Raw genomic sequence first — 18486 nt, forward strand, 5'->3', positions numbered from 1 at the left:
GCATGCACCAGGGCTTTTGATTGTCTAGTGCTATGTTGGACTTACCCTCCAAGCAACAAAATGCTCACAAGAAAAATAAGTATAATATAACCATCTGTGAAAAGTTCATTATTTATTCATTTGTGCATTCATTTATTCTTTTGTTGGTGAGGCTGAAGAGAATGAATTAATATTTATCAGAAGTGTAGTTTATTTTACAGTTGATTACCTAATTCTTATTGCTATAATACATATTCCCATGCCCAAAGGAATTCTTGTTAAGAGTAAGATATAAATAAAATATACAGTTAATTTAATGGGAATGCCACTATACAGGAGATGCTGGCGGTTGTGTTTTTTCAAAGATCACTCCTACTTGACACATAAATGTTTACATGGTGTAGAAATGTAGTCAAAAGGTCCAAGCATTAATGGACAACCACCTCAGTGGCTGGCAAAAGCTCTCCATCCATTTTTTCAGGGAAAGATAGAGTAAAAGAATAGACACAACTTGAATTAGAAGAGCTAATCGTATTAATCCTTTACACATGGCAGAATACAGGAGGATGAATCATTGGCTGTGAGAAAGAGCAGTGGCTCCATTTAAGGTTAATTTCATCCCAAATACTCTTGGATTAAGGTTAGGGTACAAATCAAGAGGAAAAGTGTCATCGTAAGTTTGCATTTGGAAGATTTCTATTAATTCAATAAACGTAAACGATATGAACACATGCATTTGTCTCCAGCAAGCCTGGGCTCTACTTAACACACATAGCAATTTTAAATCCTGAAACTCAAGAGCAAAGAAACGTGAAAAATCACAATATTAATCATCACTGTAATGGCCGTCCTCTGTTATGTCAATTTTGGCTCACCCCTCAGCCACGACCCTGGGGGCAGGCACCCAGTTGAGGACTGGTATTTCCAGAGGGGAACTTCCACAGAAAGAAAAACATGAAAGTGCTGATGATTCATGAATCACATAAAACTATACTATGCTTTAGCTTAACGGCAATCATTTGCATAAAACTGCATTATATTATTGCTGTTGAAATGCTGCTAAAACACCAGATCTGGCTCTGCAATACCAGCAGGTTTTGACGAAGCTTGAAAACCTGTCATTTTCCCTTCTTCTCACCTTAAAAATAAATAAGGTCTAAGGACTTAGTTTCCAGCATGCTAAGATAATTACTTTGGTGCCCTCAGAATAGGTTTTTATGTGCAATATGTGTTTTGGGACCCTTCCTTCTACCTGCGGAAAAGGCCAGCCAGTGCACCTGAAAAATGGGCAAGAAAGGAAGAGAAAGAGGGACCCCGTAAAAAGTGTTGTGGACCTCCACGAGCACTTGACCTCCAGTTTCTTGGTTTGTTTGTTTTTGTTTTTTTTTCTTTATGCAAGCAGAAGTGGACTGGTCATTTTTTTCCCCCACGGTTACCCTGTTTTCCTGATTTCCCCAAGTGCTTTTGCTTTTCTCTGCTGCAGGCAATCGCTGAAGCACAGTAGCTGGGAGCAAGCCCCCGTGCAGCTGATGAAGGGAAGAATCTCACCTAGGAAAACACCAGGAAAAGTGAAGCAATACACTTCACCCATCAAATGTTACAGGTTTGCTAAAAGCATATCATCCAGAGAGCCTGCCAACCTGAATTTGAAAACATCAGGAGACTTGCAGGAAGGATCATTTTGTGCCAATGCTAATCAGCCACAGGATTAAAAAAAAAATCCATCTTTTTCCTGCCAACTTTGAATGTGTTGGCTTCAGCATCTCGTTTTGGATTTTTGGGTGTCTGCAATAGTCTGGAGTCCTTCAGTATCCTATGATTGTTTTCCTTTCTCTCCTGGTAGTTATACATGGGAATGAATACATCTCTGGATTTATTTTTTTCTATAAACTATACATAGATGTATACTTCTGTCAGGCAGAATCTTTCCTCGTTCTACCATCACATTCCTGGCTCTCCTTTACACCATAACACGTTTTTAACTTCATAAAGGGGACTCTGGGCTCAGCACAGTATTCTGGTTTCAATCTCTGTGCGACGTGTAGAGCTAAAATACACCCCCTGTTTATTGGTCCCCTGCTTCTTTTGCCCGAGACCACACTCCTGGCATTTCTGATGCCGCATTGTTGTAAGAGCTCACGGTGAGTTATTTACCTGCTGTATTCCCCAAACTTCTCACTTGTGAAACAGTCTCTCACTGGGTTTATGAAGTACTTTTTTCTCAACCAGCCCACATTGCTAATATTCCTAGTTATTCTCTATGACCACCTTGTCCTCACTTGACCAATTTTTGTGTTATCCACAAATGTCAGCATCAGTGTTTTATAATAAGAAGCATATGACTGGCCTCTGGAGGAAAAAAATGCACTAGGAACATGCCATAATGATTACATTTTTGAATATATCAGTTCAGACAGTTCCTAATCCATGTGCTCTCTTGATACTACATAGCAGAGTTTCATTTCGTCTTTCTTTAATCATAATATTTTGTGTTTCGAAGTGCCCCATGGAACTCCACCTGTTACATACATGCAATTACTTGTACCAATAAAAACTCATAATCTCACCAAAGGAAATTGTTTGCTCAACGAGACCTACTTTCCAAGAGAGGAAGAAAAGATTTTACTGAAACAACAGGAGAGTTTAAGTAGGAGGAAACAACCACTGGAGTCTAGCCAGACTGGAGAAGAAAAAAATCCCCAAAATGTTAAGTGTGTGATGAAGAATGAAACAGGAAAATATAGTTAATTTTCCCTGGCTTGATAATTTTCTAACATGGAGAGCGTGAAAGCACAGATCTGGCACTAAAATGGAGACATAAAATGAGTGTGAAGTACATTTATGCCCACTCTGAATCTGCTCTGCACAAATTGACTAGCAGAGATGAAAATGAGGGCCGTGATGCATCCCTTACCTTGCCACTCTTCCTCGCAGGTCTCCAAGACCTTGGATGTATTTATAGTCCAGACTCTGAACCGCAAAATTAGTTTCTACTGCGACACCATCCCTTGTTCTTATTTGCCTCTCCAAAACCTGTAAATTCAAGACCATTAATGCACTTTTGGTTTTCTGCTTTGGATTTTTTTTTTTCCATTTAAAAATTGGGTTTGAAAGCACCACTTACAGCAGCAGGTCTGAAAGCTTCTTTTTCTTTCTTGGAGAAAGTAACAGTGTATTTTTCTCAAAAACCTGTATCTGCATAAATAATATGTCCATTTTTGCCTTTAAAAATCTGCTCTATGTTGAAAAGTCTAGCACACAAGAAGTAGGAAATGCAAACATGGGGAAATCAATTTTATTCTCCCCCTCAAACGTCTGCAGTACAGCACAGCCCTTAATAAATAACATACTGGTTTTTTAAAGTCAGTCTCTTTTTTCAACAGAGGATACCAAGTGTTTCAAGGAGAGAGTCAATAGCTAAGCCGAGTGTTTTGCAGCAACCTGAGGGCATCACAGCAAGGCTTTGCAGGGTGGGCAAGGCAGAGCAGAGATGGCTGCAGAATCTCTGCCCCGAGCAGAGGCTGCCCACGCTGCAAACGCACGAATGCTTAGTCCAAGCTAATGCACCTCACCTGGCAAAGTAAAAAGATGTTTTTAATGCACATAGGCCTGTGCAGGGCAGGTTTTGGCTCCAGTGAAGGCACGGACCCTGCTGGTAAAGCGCATTACAGATGTACCCACCCAGCCCTGAGCAAGGATGTGTGTGTCAGTATAAGCAGCTCTTTAATGTCTTGTTTTACCCTTGTTGCTCGGTATGTGGCCTGATATCTGATTTATTGCACAGAATTAAAAGTCTGATCTAAAGATAGAAGGAGTAATTGCCCTGTAGGCTTTTCTGAAGTGGCTCATCCTGATGGTATCTGAATGTGTCACAAGCATTAATTTTAGCAAGCCCTTGTGCAGCTTCTGTGACCTTTTACAGATACAGAGCGGAACAGGGGAATGATTGCTAAAACCTCCCAATTTTACTTCCCAGGCTGAAAGAAGAGGCCTGGGGCTGATACTTCAGTGTAATTCAGCACTACACAGCACTTCACCTGGTCTAAGCACTGCTGTAACCTTTTTAGGCAAATACCCTATTTGTGCTAAAAGAGTGGCTTTTATTGGCTTTTTGTTTGAAATTTTCCCGAGTTGGGGTTTTTTTGTGTGTGTTTTTTAATGATATAGGAAAGGATAAATATCAGGGGAAATTAAAACCACAAAATGCTTGAAGTTTGGCAAAGTTGTTGCAGATGGGTTTGCCCGCCCTGTGGGTCACACAGGCTCGTCCCAGTACCGGGGCTGTGGGAGGGCACAGGGGCAGTCTGGCTGGGTTTCAGCAGGTTTGTGCTGGTGCCCCAAGTTCGTGTGTCTGGATGTGGTGTCTGAGCCTGTTCCCCTGCAGACGTGCCCCTGCAATCGGAGTCTGGGCAAACATCTCCCAGGCTGCTGCATGCAGGGGAGGTGCGGTAGCATGTGCAAATACCCCTCCTGCTGAGTCCCCGTGCAGCACCACCATCCCACTTCCCCAGCAAAAGTGAGGCTCTTTGGCATCCATCAAAAGTGGGGCACAGGTGAGTGCAGAAAGCTGTAATAACTCTGAACTAAAACATAATTCAAGTCTGTCATTTATGCAGTTATTCCTGAATAATCCTGGCCTCCCTGCACGCGGAGTGTGGATAACTGAAATACTGAGCACACTGGACATCACTATTTCTGCTCTGCGTCAGAAAATAATTTTCTCAAAGGGTTGAATACACTGCACGACTCAAGTGTGCTTTTGGCAGTGTACATGGCAATGCAAGTCTGATGCCACAAGTCTGCAAAGACAGAGGCACTGCATGGGACCACCGCTCCCTCACTGGCAAAAGCAGCGTGAGACACTTGTTCCTTAGGATGGAAAGCAGCAGCCTCCTGTTTATTGAGGGAAATCGATATTCTTCTACTCCAGCTAGCTCCCCAGGCTCCTGACAGTGCTCCCACCCCACAGTTCACACACACACCCCCCCGCCCCAGGCAAAGGAGAGCCATGTGCACCATGCCATCCTTGCAGCTGGTGGTCACCCCTTGGCCTGTGTGCAAGCCCTGGGCTGAGGCATGGCTGCTCACAGCTGTTACCAGAGGTGATGCCAGGCACGCCTCCCCTCTGCCCTGAGGTTTTTAGTATCGATGTTTTTCTCGTGCAGTTTGCAATCCTGTCCTGGGATGGTGAAGGATGTCTTTGTCAAGGGACTGGTCATTGTGCACCTGGCACTGGTTGATTTGACATCCCTGATGTGGGGGCAGCGGGGGCATTTTTCTGGCTCTGGCAGAAGCATGTGTGTACTGGGGCTTGGCTTCATTCCTGATGGCAACAGCATGCCAGCCTCTTCCCCAGAGCAGGCTTTTTTTAAGGATGTTCTTCCTGCTTTGGGGAAGATTTGGAGTACGAGTGAGTCATGTTTCCTGGTGGATCTGTTTTTTTTGTTTTTTTTAAAATGCTTGAGAAATCGACATTGCCCAACCGGCCTCATTTGCTGCGTGCCAGGAGCGATTCCCCAAACCTCCATGAATTCTGTAGTGGCTTTGATTGACATGTCCCACAGTGCTGTTTTCTGTGCTGTCGCTGCTCTACCTTTATCAAATCCTCACCACCAAAGTACGCAAAGAAAACACGCACCTGAGATTAGGACCTAAAGAAGAGTCATTTCCAACCAAGGGAAAAGTCCAGAATTAGGTGCTAATAGCATCTTAGGCATTTTTCTAGCAAAACAGTCTTGTACAGACTTGATCTGAGCAGGGTTAGAGGAATTGGATGATCTAAAATAAGTGGGTTTATAGCATGTATCACCGTAGTATCAAAATCTTGAAAATAAAATTGAAAATAAAATCAGCATGAAATGAATGCAGACCCTAGTTTGTATTCAGATTAATTTCAGGTGAGCCACGACCACCTATTTCTTAAGATAAAGGTGCAGAAGATCAAATACTTCTCCAAGTACATGAAAAACAAAACATATTGTGAATTTGGTGGTATTTGTAAGACATTTAACACTTCAGAGAACAAAACAAATTCCTGGAGAAGTCTATTTCAGGATATTTTTGTACTTTACATCTCTGCCCAAAGAAGGTGTTGGTAAATTTCACATATAAATTTGACAAAAAAGAGCAAATAATCAAAGGTATTTAGCCAGAACAAGGGCATCCCATGCATTTCCAGCACAGAACCATCAGTAAACTCAAAATAAAACATGAACCTGAACCTTCATTCTAGTCTGCACTGAGCTTTGTGAAAAGCTTCAGGAATATTGGATGATGTCTGCATGCAGAAGTTTATACAAAGTAGTAGAACATCTGCACTGGCAAAACTAAGGGATAAACCCAAAACCGAGCCTTGATATTACACATGAGATGAATATACAGCATGCTTCTTATTTCCCTCAAACTCAATCTCCTGCACTCGAACAAAACTGAGAGCAAATAGAATCTGAAACTTTGAGTCAAAACATGACCAAAACTCTTAATCTGCTTTTAAATTCATTTTGCCTTCCTTTTTTTTTTTTTCCTCTTTACTTTCCCTTAGACCCCTCCCTTCTGTTTTCAACAAGTAACTGCAAGTGCCACTATACCAGAAAAAACCAGAATTTGACTAAAAGATAGTGGTCAGGTTGAGTATTTTTCTGCTCCTGAAGCCAATATTAGTGCTGAATGGACCACGGGCTAGAGCTGCATCACTAAGGCAGGGAAACGCTCCTCAGCACGTATTACCTCAATGTCCTGGCTGAGCTTTTTAACAATGCTCGTAATGGTCTGGACGTGATTTTCCAGCAGCTGCCGGGCAGCAGTCTCCCCATGCTGATAACCTTTGCTTCCCTGGAGGCAGGAGACGATGTTGTCTTTGATTCGGAAAGTCTGATGGAGAAGGAAAGCTGTGGTCCTCTCCTGGCTGGATAACCGCTCTTCCAGCTGGCAAGCCCTGTCTCCAGGGCAAGGAGGAGGGGAAGGGTCTTTCCTGTGAACACCAAAAAACCCAGGTGTCACACCAGTCATGGCAAGCAAGCTGAGGGATGAGAGTGTTGGCAGTCTCCTGTCCACAGTGAGACCAGTCTCAGCCCCAGTTGTCCAGACTGTCTTTCCTACCAGGGGCTTTGATGCTCCCATGCTTTGCTTACACATCTCTGCAATACCATTATTAATAACAACCTCTCCACACATGGCTAACATTTGGTCATTGGTCCCACTAACAGTTATGGAGATGTAAATGACTTTTTTGCAGCTGTTAAGCAAAACACATACAGCTTAAGGGCCTGGGCTTATTTTCAGAGGCTTTGAGGTACTTGGATAATATGTCACCGTTGAAATCCTTATTTTACGCTCTTCCTATGTAATTTCAAATAAAGGCAAAAATTAATACATCCAGCGGCCACCTCCAAAAACACCTCCATGGATGTGGCAATGCTCGTGCAGAGCGTCCCCAGGAACACCCCCCGGCCAAGAGGGCGAAAGGACAGCTGATGCCAAGTACAGCAGTGCTAGAGTTTGGTTTTCCTTTGTATTATTTACACCTACCCATTGGAAAGACGCCTGATAGCCTAATAGTTTTCTTACAGATACCCCCCCTCCCCACTTGCCTGCTGAAACCCAGAGGACTGAGCCAGGGGCTCAAATACGCTCAGTGGAACTGCTTATAAATATAGAAGAGAGGAAAGATGTTGCAAGGATTTGAAAGTGGCAGGTACAGAATGAAGCTCAATTTAGACAGGCACAATCTGGAGCTTGAGGGAAACTAGTCAGTGATTACTTTTTTTGTGAGAGAGATTTAGTTACTGCAGAACTTTAGGTTTGCAAGTTATTCAGAAAATGAAGTTTGTTTTATATCTTAGTTTAACCTGAATGGCATATTTTTTATGCTCTCAATGCTATATGAAGTACCCTTTCATCACTCAGTTTAGCTAAACCCTGTAGCTTAATGATGAAGAAAAATACACAGTTAGTCATTCGGGAAAGAAGTCATACACATTTTCTCTTGCTCTCTGCTTTTAGACTGCTATAAATAAAGGTTCTGATGTAAAAATAATTTTTTAAAAAAGAAAGGCGAAGAGAAGAGAGTTCAGCTACCCCACTCGATCAATACACAAAATGCAAAGATGACAGTTTAATGACTGAAGTGCGCCGAAGGATGCTCTGCAGCAAATTTTACAGCCATATGGGCTGTAATGATGTTCTGCAACTGGCTTATGTCTGTGTGCACCAGGAGCTACTTTACATTTGTCTGTGCAATTAAGGTTTTAAAATAAACATAACCTTCGGCAGCCATGAAGTACCCACAAGATCTCAATGCTTAATTTCAATCTCTTCTTGGTAAAAAACAAATATCAAAATGACCAGTTGAGGCTGTGTGAGCTCTTTTCTACTTGTGACAGCCAGAAGTCACTAGTTGAAAATTAAGTGCCTCCACAATCTATTTTTCCCCCTTCAGTTTTCACAAGCATCTCGTTTCTTACAAAACTTCATTTAAAAAAAAAAAAAAAAAAAAAAAAAAGACACTATTTTAGAGGAAAATGGTTGCATGGGAATGTAAGTTCAGTGAAGTCCACTGGTGTACAGCTTACCCCTCCACAGTCAGTCTCAAGACTTAGGCTCAAGGTCTGGTTACAGCAGCTTGAGAAGTTACACAGTCTTACCTCACTCGTCTATGACCATGACCGTAGACCATAGTACATGTCGAACAGGACACCTTACCTCAAAGCACTCTTAGGTAAGTCAGAAAGAAGTCTTACTACGCTGCATTTTCATGCATGCAGCCAGCTGCATGCACCACGGCTCCGCTGGCGTACGGCAATGCAAGAGCAATGGCTCGATCTGAGCCAGAGCCCTGCTGAGGAGGTGCAAAGGACTTAAATGCGTGATCTCTGAAGCTTTATTCCCCTTACCCTTTCTGCCTTTTCACCCGCCTTGCAGACAGTTTCCTCCTGAATTCCCCTTGGACCCTCATGAGTTGCTGAGCTGGTCCAGTGACTCTGGTGACCAGAAGAGATGGGTCATTGCTCAGTTTGCTCTCCCATCCCTCTCTCCTGCTCTTTCCTCTGCTCCCTTTTTCTGCCTCCAGCCACTTAGTTCCATTTTTGCATCAAGATCAGCAGTCGGGGGTTGGGGGGATGCCATGGAGAGAGGGCTGAGGAGACAGCAAAAGGAAAAAAAAAAAACCAACCACAAAAAACCCTGAAACCAGCAGTTACTGATCAGGCTAACGAGAAGTTTTGCTGTCATGATTACTGTCTCAAGCCCCTCATGAAGTGATGAAGCCTGCAGGATGCCTGTCAGAGCCAGCACCCAAACCTGGGGGGCTTCCAAGCCTTTTCATATCACTGGCCTGGAAGCCCCTGCCAGCCGGCTGGACCTGCACCAGCTCCTAGTGCATCTCTAAACACAAACACCCAGGAGCACAGGAGATACCTACCTTGCATCAGCTTCCATAAATACCTTCTTCCTCATTATGACACTGGCTCTGTCATCACCCTCTACCCTCTGTCACCTTGTGTCAGTTTGAAGGGTTGTATGCATAATCAGAGTGATAAAACACTCTCAACCCTCTGTCGGTACTGGGAGATTTACCAAAATGCAGATCTGTCATTTGCAGAAATTAACTTCTGCTACAAACCTCAGTGGCCTTCTAATCTAATGCAAATTTGAGGTATGACTTTGTTTGGCTTTAGTAGAACTAACATGGATTTAGGGGGTCCAAGCCACTTTGATTTATTAATGACCTCCTTGAAAAGAGCTGAGTGTGTGCAATAAGCTAACCCTGCAGTCTGCTGCTCTAAATACATCAATTATTATTATCAGTCATAATTAACCACTAAGTAGAGAAGCCAAGAAGGTTTTCAGATGCCAGGGGCTTCATAGGCTAGAAGTACTTTATACCAGTTGCTCCTCACACACCAGGATGCTTTCTGCAAGCAGAGCCACCTCCTGTGGCTCAGGACCAAGCAGAGGAAACGCTCTACTCTCCAGCTGTTGAGGTGCTAAAGCATATGCACTACTGGCCTTGAGTACACAGGCATTGCAAGCAGAGATACTGCCAGAAAATGAAGGAGGCTGACCGAAAAAAAGCTCCCTGGTCCTAGATGAGCTGCTCCCACGAGGCTGAGGTTTAGAGAGACGGGAGGAACTGGCTGTATTGGAAGACATCCCAAAGCCTGAGCTCAGGTGCTCATGGGATGTCCAAGAGAAAGCATACCAAGCAATTGAAAGAGGAAGACAAAGTGGGGAAGCAGGATTAGTTGGATTAGATCTGCAGGCTGGGTCTGGAGGCTGTGGCTAGCAGAGGTGACAGGAGCTGTGTGGAGATGGGAAGAGGAGAGCTAAGGGGTAGGCGAAGGCAATACAGGTCATGCTGCTTTCATTTTGCCAAGTAGGAGAAAAATGGAAGTGCCTCTGTGTGATAGCCCCAGCCTCTCTCCTAGCCTTGACAAGTGTCACTGGAGAGGTGCAGAGGCACCCGGAGGTACCCCAGTGCACCTGACTGGCATATTCACATCCCTGTTCTGGAAATGTCTCCAGGACAGACAAAACCAGAGCTTGCCACAGGCTGCTGGAGACCACACTAACTTCTTGGACTAAGCACAGCCCCGTTCAAAGCATGGTTCTGTGAACCAACTGCAGCTCCCAGAGTCTGCAGTTTTACTGCCCCTCACTAAACAATCCCTCTTCCCTCTCGCGTCTCCCATGACCCTTCCCACCCTCCAACCTGGATGCCTTCAGTTCCCAGCGCTGCCTCTGAGACCTTCCCTCCCTGACACCAGCAGCACCCTGCAAACCTGCTCCACCAGCCCGGCGGCAGCGCGCCTGGGGCAGCTGCAAGCTGTGTTTGCACTTCTATGTGTGGGGCTGGTCAGAAGACCAAACTAAATGAAATTAAATTAAATAAATGACCCTCGCTTCACACTGAAGATCGGCAGTGACACTTCTCTGCAGCTCTACATGGCTACTGATTCTCTCTAAACCTGAAGGACATTCAAAGCTTTGAGTGCTATGCTTCCATCAAATCTGTTTGAAATGCCCAAGGAATTAAAAAATTGTTAAAAGCAGAGCGACTTCACTTTCCTGGAAGAGAAGGCTAACAGCAATGCAGGGACACTTGCACATAGGGAGAAAAAAGATTCAAATGGGGCAAATATTCTGTATGTTGTATTTCCTGGATTTTCTTTGTTTATTTTTATTACTGAGAGTGCTTTAGACAGGAGGTGAAAAAAAAAAAAAAAAAAAAAAAAAAAAAAAGACGACCATTTGGCTGCTAGCAAACAACTTCACTGTTCTGCCAAGCAGACAATGAGCATTTCCTAAGAGAATTCTCTGCTGGCACAGCTGCAGTTCCAACTTTGGGAAACCAAATTTAAGTCAGTGGCCTGCAGGGTTAAAGAAACCACAAGAAAATATCAAGAAAATTCAGAGGAGGAACATTTATAAATGTGACATCAAGGGCAGTTAATCAATATGCCATTATGTTCCCTCAGTTCTATGAAAAAGATAAAAAAAGAGTAATCTAACATGATGGCATTTCATGGTTGTGAGTAATCTACATGCACCTTCAACTCACATGAGCCTTGGATGTTCTTGGTAGATGCAAATCCATCCTCATTTCTCTGCTTATTCAGCAGAGTGCAGGCAAGGATGCAGCTTAAGGAGAATCTGGACTTTTTCTGCTCAAGCTGCTGATAGGGGTGTAGGAGAAAATACATTTAAGACCTAAGCACAGAATACATTTTTGGTGCCTTGTTCCAGGCTGCTGCCACCATTCCTGACACAGGGACTTTCTCACCAACGTGTCTCTCCCTGACCTCCCCATCCCTGCAAGGTGTTAATGTCCAAAATGAGTCCTGCCCTGCATGATGCTCACTGAGTGAAGGGCAGAGCTGAGGAAGTAGAGATGTTCCTCAGAGCTGCAAAACAGGCCCTGTCCAACATGAGTTGTTACACGACCGTGGTAATTCATATATTGCATAAATAATCTATTTTTGTTTGGCTTTTGGAAATCCATATCCAAGGAAGAATTTTCGTAACCACTGATGGGCAGTTTGCCAGTGACTTCGAGTCCTGAAAATTGTCACCTGCTGGGGGGGCAGAGTAGTTTGTACTTTTGATGTAGGTCGCTCTGCCCTTCCTGCAGTGTCACAGTTGCCCCTTCTTCCCCATTATAACTCAGCTGTTGTTTTTTTCCTTCTCCCCTGAGAACAGGGACTGTACCTGCTGTGCAGAAGCTCTGTTAAAAATTACCTAGGCCAGGTTTAAGAACTGCCTGAAACACACAGTAAATCTGGCCACATAGAATGGTTTCGCCAGAGCGATTTTAAGATAGATCTTGAAAAAGCCTTCCAAACCTTGCAGAAATGTACTGCTTAACCATATAAATTATGTGCAGCTGCTGTTGCAATATAGTCATCACAATTTACCTCCTAGCTCAGTTACTACAAACATTTCCCATACTTCAGCGTGTAAAAAGATGTTGGTACAAAAAAGTTCAACGTTGACCCTGTATTATCTCATAACTATTTTCCCCTACTCGCAGCAACTATCCACAGCACCTTCCATGCTTGCAGCAGCCCCCGACACAGCTCACAGGGAAGGAGCCCAGTGAGCTGTGAGGAGGCTTGACTGCTTTGAGACAGCTGACCTTGAAGAGTCACTGAACCCAATAGCTTAAAATGTCACACTTCAGCCAATAAAGTGAGCAAATAGAAGTGTCAGCACTTTCAGAAGAGTTCTTATTAGCTTATTCTCCCAGCTAATGAAATTAGCAGGTCACATATTTGAGATATGGGCTTGAGACTGTATTCTTTCTCAAGCAGAAGCCACATGATGCCAAGCAAAGCATGGGCTTGTGAGTCTATAATGTCACATGCCAAGACAGCCCGGACTCATGCTTCTGCTAACTCCAGTGTGAAATCAGTGATGTGATTTCACGTGCTTTGGTCATTGCGATGCTCCTAGAAGACATGCAAGTGCAGCGTCTCTGCTGTAGATGTGCAAATGTGGACATGAGTGACCCATGAGAAGGGGGATGGAGAAGCAAAGTGCTGTGTCAGCGACTGTGCAGATGGCTCTGGCAACTCTAACAGGAACATGCGTAGGGGTGTGCAGAGCCACAAGACCACCTGGGAGCTCAAAATTCAGAAAGTTCAAGATATTCATTGACTGCCTGTGAAACACTCCTGGTCCAGTGGCAGGTGGTTGGTGAGTGGCAGGAGAAGAAACCAGGAGCTTCATATCTCTCACAGCTCTCCAAACAGCATGGGAAGCCATTCCTTGCCCAGAGGCACAGGCCACGGAAATGATGGAGACTTTACATCAGACAAATGCCTCCAGCTGGTTCCAGCAGTGAGCAGAGCAGAACTTGAGGCACACCAGGATGGGACATTTGGAAAGGGCAGTGCAGGCACCAGTTCATCACAGGGACTGAAACCAGTTTTATGGAGTGAGGGAACAGCAATGGTGCAGGACAGCTGCTGCCACGTAGACCACCATGTGGAGCTCCAGGGGAGCCTCAGAGGTCCTGAGAAAGTACATTACAGGACTGCAGAGGTTCATAACACTTCAGCATCTATCAGTCAGCTTTTAACAGCACTCTTCATCAGCTTTTAACAACAGTCTTCATCCCTGTTGTAGAAAGGATGCCACAGAAATCCACTTGCTGACACCAATGCTTTTCTACACGGAGCAGTGCATTTCATAACCAACGGTGGTGTGATAATGGAGGTTACCCTGGGAAGGGATGTAGCTTAGGAATCAATAAACAGTAGGAGGTAGTGAGTTGAATTTATTCATGTTGTTTCAAAGTAACTTCCTGAATGAAATGATTGGTGATGTTGCTCACCTCTTGGTATCTAGATAAATATGGATATAAATAACGATGTATGTCTGAGAATACTGAACTTAAGGTCCCTTTTCTGAAGTTATTATCTGTTGTAGCTATGAAGAAGCCAAGGAAAAATTAATCAAGTACTTTATGTTTAATATATTTAGTACCAATATATCTTTGATATATTTTTAATATCTAAAAATATGATTAATTATTAGCTCATTTTTATTTTATGTATTACAAAGCACTTACCTTGTTTCTACTGCTAATTAAATAAATGATTATGAAAGCTTCTGCATGAAGAGAAACGACTATAAAATAGGCACAAAAGTACACAGCAGTCAAATAAGCATTCTCTTAAATAAGCAACACACAATAAAGATACATACCATTCCTCGTAATATAAAAAGTACAGCAAAGTAACATGAAATGCAGTACTGCAAGTGCAGCACAATGCAGACAATTTCAACAGTGCACCCAGCAGTACTGATGTCTTTTTATCTCGTGGGGCTCTAACGCTGATAGATGGGCTGGACCAGCAGCAAAGCGAAGCTCTGAGCTCCTCCATCCCACCCTCATACTACCACACTCCTGGGGGCTTCTGGCCATCCTGGAGTAATGAGGGTGGGGATTTTGGGGTCGTTCAGCTGTTTTTCTGTGTTGTTTCTCAAGAAGCAGTGAAGCACAGTCTGGGACACAGGAGAAAAAAAACTGCAGGCAAAGGACGGGTGACCCTGAGCAGAGGTGAGAAGAAATTATTTGATGAGTTTAACTCCAGGCATGTTCCTTGCTAAAACCAATAACAAATGTTTTGGAGCAACCCACAACACCGATCTGTCCAAGTTGCCTAATTGCTTCTGTCATGAATTAAATAATCCTGGTGCTTGTTAGCAATTCCTTGATAACATCTGTTGAACAGGAGGTTTCTAAGCAATGATAATGATCTAAGGAGTTCAGCAAATAGCTTCCTCAGCCTTCTGCTGTGCTCAGATCTGTCTCCTGAATTTTTATTTAAACCAGGCTGAAACATGAGCTGTCTCTTCCCATACCAAATAAAACCCAGACAAGCTGGGATGCCTTGCAGAGCTGGGTTTAGAGTTGTTGAGTATACTGAGTATAGCGAGTACACCGAGTACCATTGAGTAGACAGGAAACAGCAGGAAAAACTAGCATCAGCAAGAACTTTCTGGGAAAATGGACTAGATCTAGAGAGCTACTGGTGGTCTCTGCCATTAACCAAAAGCTGTGCTCCAGGGCCACCTGCTTGGTGGGTGGTTGAAGCCCTTCCCACAGCTGCCTCCATGGGGCTGCAAACAGGCAAACTGAAAAAAGCCCACGGAGCTCTTACAGCTCCAGTACCACCCAGGCAGGCAGCACAAACACTATAGTTGCGGCCTGAACTTGGGCTTCAGGCTGGGAGGATTTGCTTTTTCTTCTTGGTAGCACTCTTGGTTCATTCCTTCACTTGCTTACTTCAGCTCTTCTGGGCTTTAAAACCATGAGGACTGTCATGATTGTCTGGATCTGGACTTCCCATAGAACATATTTCATCAAGTGATCTTGTGGTGGCTAAATGCAGGAGACGACCTTCAGCAATTGACCTTGGCTGACATTTTGACATAGGATCAAATCTCCAGAACTGGAGCCAAAACCTGTCATTTTATTGCCTATCCACTGCATATAAAATTTTAACAATAGTATAGTTCCCCTCACATTTTTATCGCCGCAGCAAACTGGTGTCACATATGCCTATAATTGTCTAAAAGCAGAGATACCAAATGCATGCAGAACATTTTAAAATAGAAAGTCTTGAGAGAAATCAGTCTGCAATGTCGTGCAGAGCTTAGATTCAATGGATTCATAGTGCAAAGCTGTGTAATTGCAGGCATTTTCCCTTGACCTGTTTTGGTCCCTGTTTACAAGGGCAAAGGTAGAAAAATAATTAGTGCTTGCAAGCACTTTAACTAGCTGGGTCTGCTAGTCTGAGGCTGCACATCTCTGAGCTCAAGGAGGATGCTGGTTGCAAATGTTTTAACTCATCTGTTCTAAGAAATCCAACTGCAGGCCTTATTTTGCTGTGTCACTTAATGGCATTTGCTAAACATCACCCCATCACCTGTCTGTGACAGTTTTGTGCTGAATGAAAAACACTTGCAAAAAGGTCTGTCTTGAGCCCTCCACCCTGGCCCTTCCAGAGCTTTCCTCCTTTTTTTGAGCAGCATCTTTTGAGATGCTCTGGAGGCAGTCTTCCTCATTCCGGCTGTGGGCAGACTCAGAAGATACAGATGTGGTCAGAGGAGTCATCAGACCTTTGAAAAGTCTCTCAAAATGAGGCTGGAAATAAGGATTACCTAAAAGGCAAAGGAAAGTCTTAGAGGAGTTCTGTGTTTTTGTGCATTTAGTGTATGGATGGGGAGCACCAAGAGATGTTTGTACCATGGACCTGGGGTACCAGCTCCTCTATACCTTTGCCCAGTGCTGGCTGGAATCATAGAATCATAGAAGGGTTGATGCAAGAAAATATAGTGAAAAACCTAAAGCTCTGCTGCACGCAGGAGCTGCATAGATAACAGGAACCATCAACAGCAGGCAGGAGCCTCAGTGTCTGCGAGAGAAGTTCTGGAGCTTGTCCCACTCAGCACTTCAAGAAGGGAGTTAGTACAGATGTAGATGAGCTTCACAAGAAATGTAAATAAGGAGCCTTCTGACAAGGACCTGCTAACTGCTAAAAGAAAAACTACTGAAGTGATAAGACTCAAGGACACTAGGATAAAATGATTGTGGTAGTGGGAGATCAGGACCTCCTACTCAAATGCCCCCCCCCAAAGACAGTGAATCCCCACTCGGGGAGCATGCACAGTAAATTTAAAATGAGCTGTACCTTTAAATTGAAGTGAGAAAGCAACTAACCAATAACTAGTTAGTAGGTGTAGACTTTGATAGAACTAACCCACTTCACTGTATAAATATGTATTGTGAGTACAACTAGGTGTGCAGGTTAGGAGGAATGATCCCCCTTGCACCCAGCGCCGTAACAAACATAACTGCTTTGTAACTTATCCCGAGTTACAGAGTCCAATTCCGCATGTCAGGGTTTGAGTTGCAAGGGACCTTAATGACCATCTAGTTGTACCCCCTTGGGTACACCTTCCAGTAGCCCAGGCTGCTCCCAGCCCCGTCCAGCCTGGCCTTGAGCCCTGCCAGGGTTGGGGCACCCACAGCTGCTCTGGGCAGCCTGGGCCAGCGCCTCGCCGCCCTCACAGGGGAGAATTTCTTCCTTACATGTAATGGAACACAAAGCCCATCCTTAGCCCCATGCTGCAGAAGGCTGGGACGCAAACAACGGGTTTAATGGTTTTAGGTGGGCTTTCAGCACACCCACAAGGTATTTTAGACATTTCTGAGAGAATGACACCACCTATATCAGCCTGGACTTTCTCTCCTACACCTTCATGAACACTGGCATCCCCAGCAGACTGGGGAACTGGGGCTGATTTCCCAGGGGAAAGTCTGATTTCAGATCCAGGAGGAATGACCTTTGCTTTTGTTTAGCAGAGTCCTCTCCACCTGGAGGATGCCGATGGGGGTGGCCACGCTCTGTTGAAGAGGTGCAGCTTTCCAGGCTGTACCTGTTGTGCAAATAACCAGCGATGCCCTTGGTTCCTAGGGCTTCAAACTCTGCAGAAGCATTAATCTTCAAAGACCAGCAGTGAAAGGCTTTATTAGAAAGCATAAACACGGCAGAACGTGTTGGCTGGCATTGGAGAAGGCACATCAGAGAGAATATCCAGACTGGTACAGCTGGCAAATAATCATGGCTTAAAATCACATACACCAGGCAGAAATTCTGCTTTCAGTGGTTCAGAAACAACTTTCTCAAAACCAGTATGTTTGCATCAGTGCTTTCAAAAACACTTTTGGCCCATAAATGTCTACTGTGACTTCAATACTGTAAAAACTTATACAGATGTTTAATAACAGTTATTCTGGAAAATAAACATTTTCCTAGCATTGCTAATAAGATACCTGAGTAAATAACCGTAACATACTTCTGTCTTTCTGTATGGCACTGCTTGCACTGCATCATGAATTACGAATGCATAAATTAAGTTTGATAATACACACGGTTATGATTCTGTAAGGAAAGCAATGGTAAAGGGTTTCTGGAATTCAAATGTCTAAGTTAAATGTCTACATGTGTAATACCTGCTTAGGCAGCTGCAGTTTCATATATAAGCTTCTTAAAAAAACCCACGTTTTAAAAAGTATAGAGAAGAACAGAGCTGCAGACGGGTGCTTCTCGCGGAAATACCACCCTAGTGCCACAGCAGCACTGCACTGTCCCCTCCGACAGGAGCAGCCGAAAGCCTCAGGAAAGCCACGGGCTCCAGCTGTACCCTGAAACGGGTCGTTTCCACTCCCCGCCCGCCCCCCCCCCCCCGCCCCCGTCTTTGAAACTTCAAGTAATCCCAGCCCCCGACAGCCGCAGCTCCAGGAGCGCCCGCCACGGCACAGCAGGTCAGGCCCCGGTCCCCGCCGGCCCCGGTCCCCGCCGGCCCCGGTCGCTCAGCAGGTCTGGGGGCAGCGCCGCGGACCGGCGGGCAGCCCGCAGGGTGCCAAAAATCCAGTTCCCTGGGGGCGGGCAAAACCCTGTGCGATCGGAAAGGGGCACAGAACTTGCCTCCTTAGCA

At 44.4% G+C, this 18486-nt stretch overlaps 1 protein-coding gene across 1 annotated transcript in view; it reads right to left on the minus strand.

The window, feature by feature from the left end:
* FAM81B (family with sequence similarity 81 member B) overlaps nt 1-18230 on the minus strand; it is a 33880-nt gene extending 15650 nt beyond the window's left edge. The window contains exons 1-2 of the mRNA XM_080371074.1: nt 6706-18230; nt 2894-3012 (exon numbers count right to left, since the gene is read on the minus strand). Of these exons, the coding sequence (XP_080227200.1) occupies nt 2894-3012; nt 6706-7161 (575 nt within the window). The 5' untranslated portion in view covers nt 7162-18230. The remainder of the gene's footprint in view (nt 1-2893; nt 3013-6705) is intronic.
* Nucleotides 18231-18486: the final 256 nt, after the last annotated feature.

The sequence above is a fragment of the Falco punctatus genome (assembly GCF_963210335.1).
Source record: "Falco punctatus genome assembly, chromosome: Z".
Lineage (NCBI taxonomy): Eukaryota > Metazoa > Chordata > Aves > Falconiformes > Falconidae > Falco > Falco punctatus.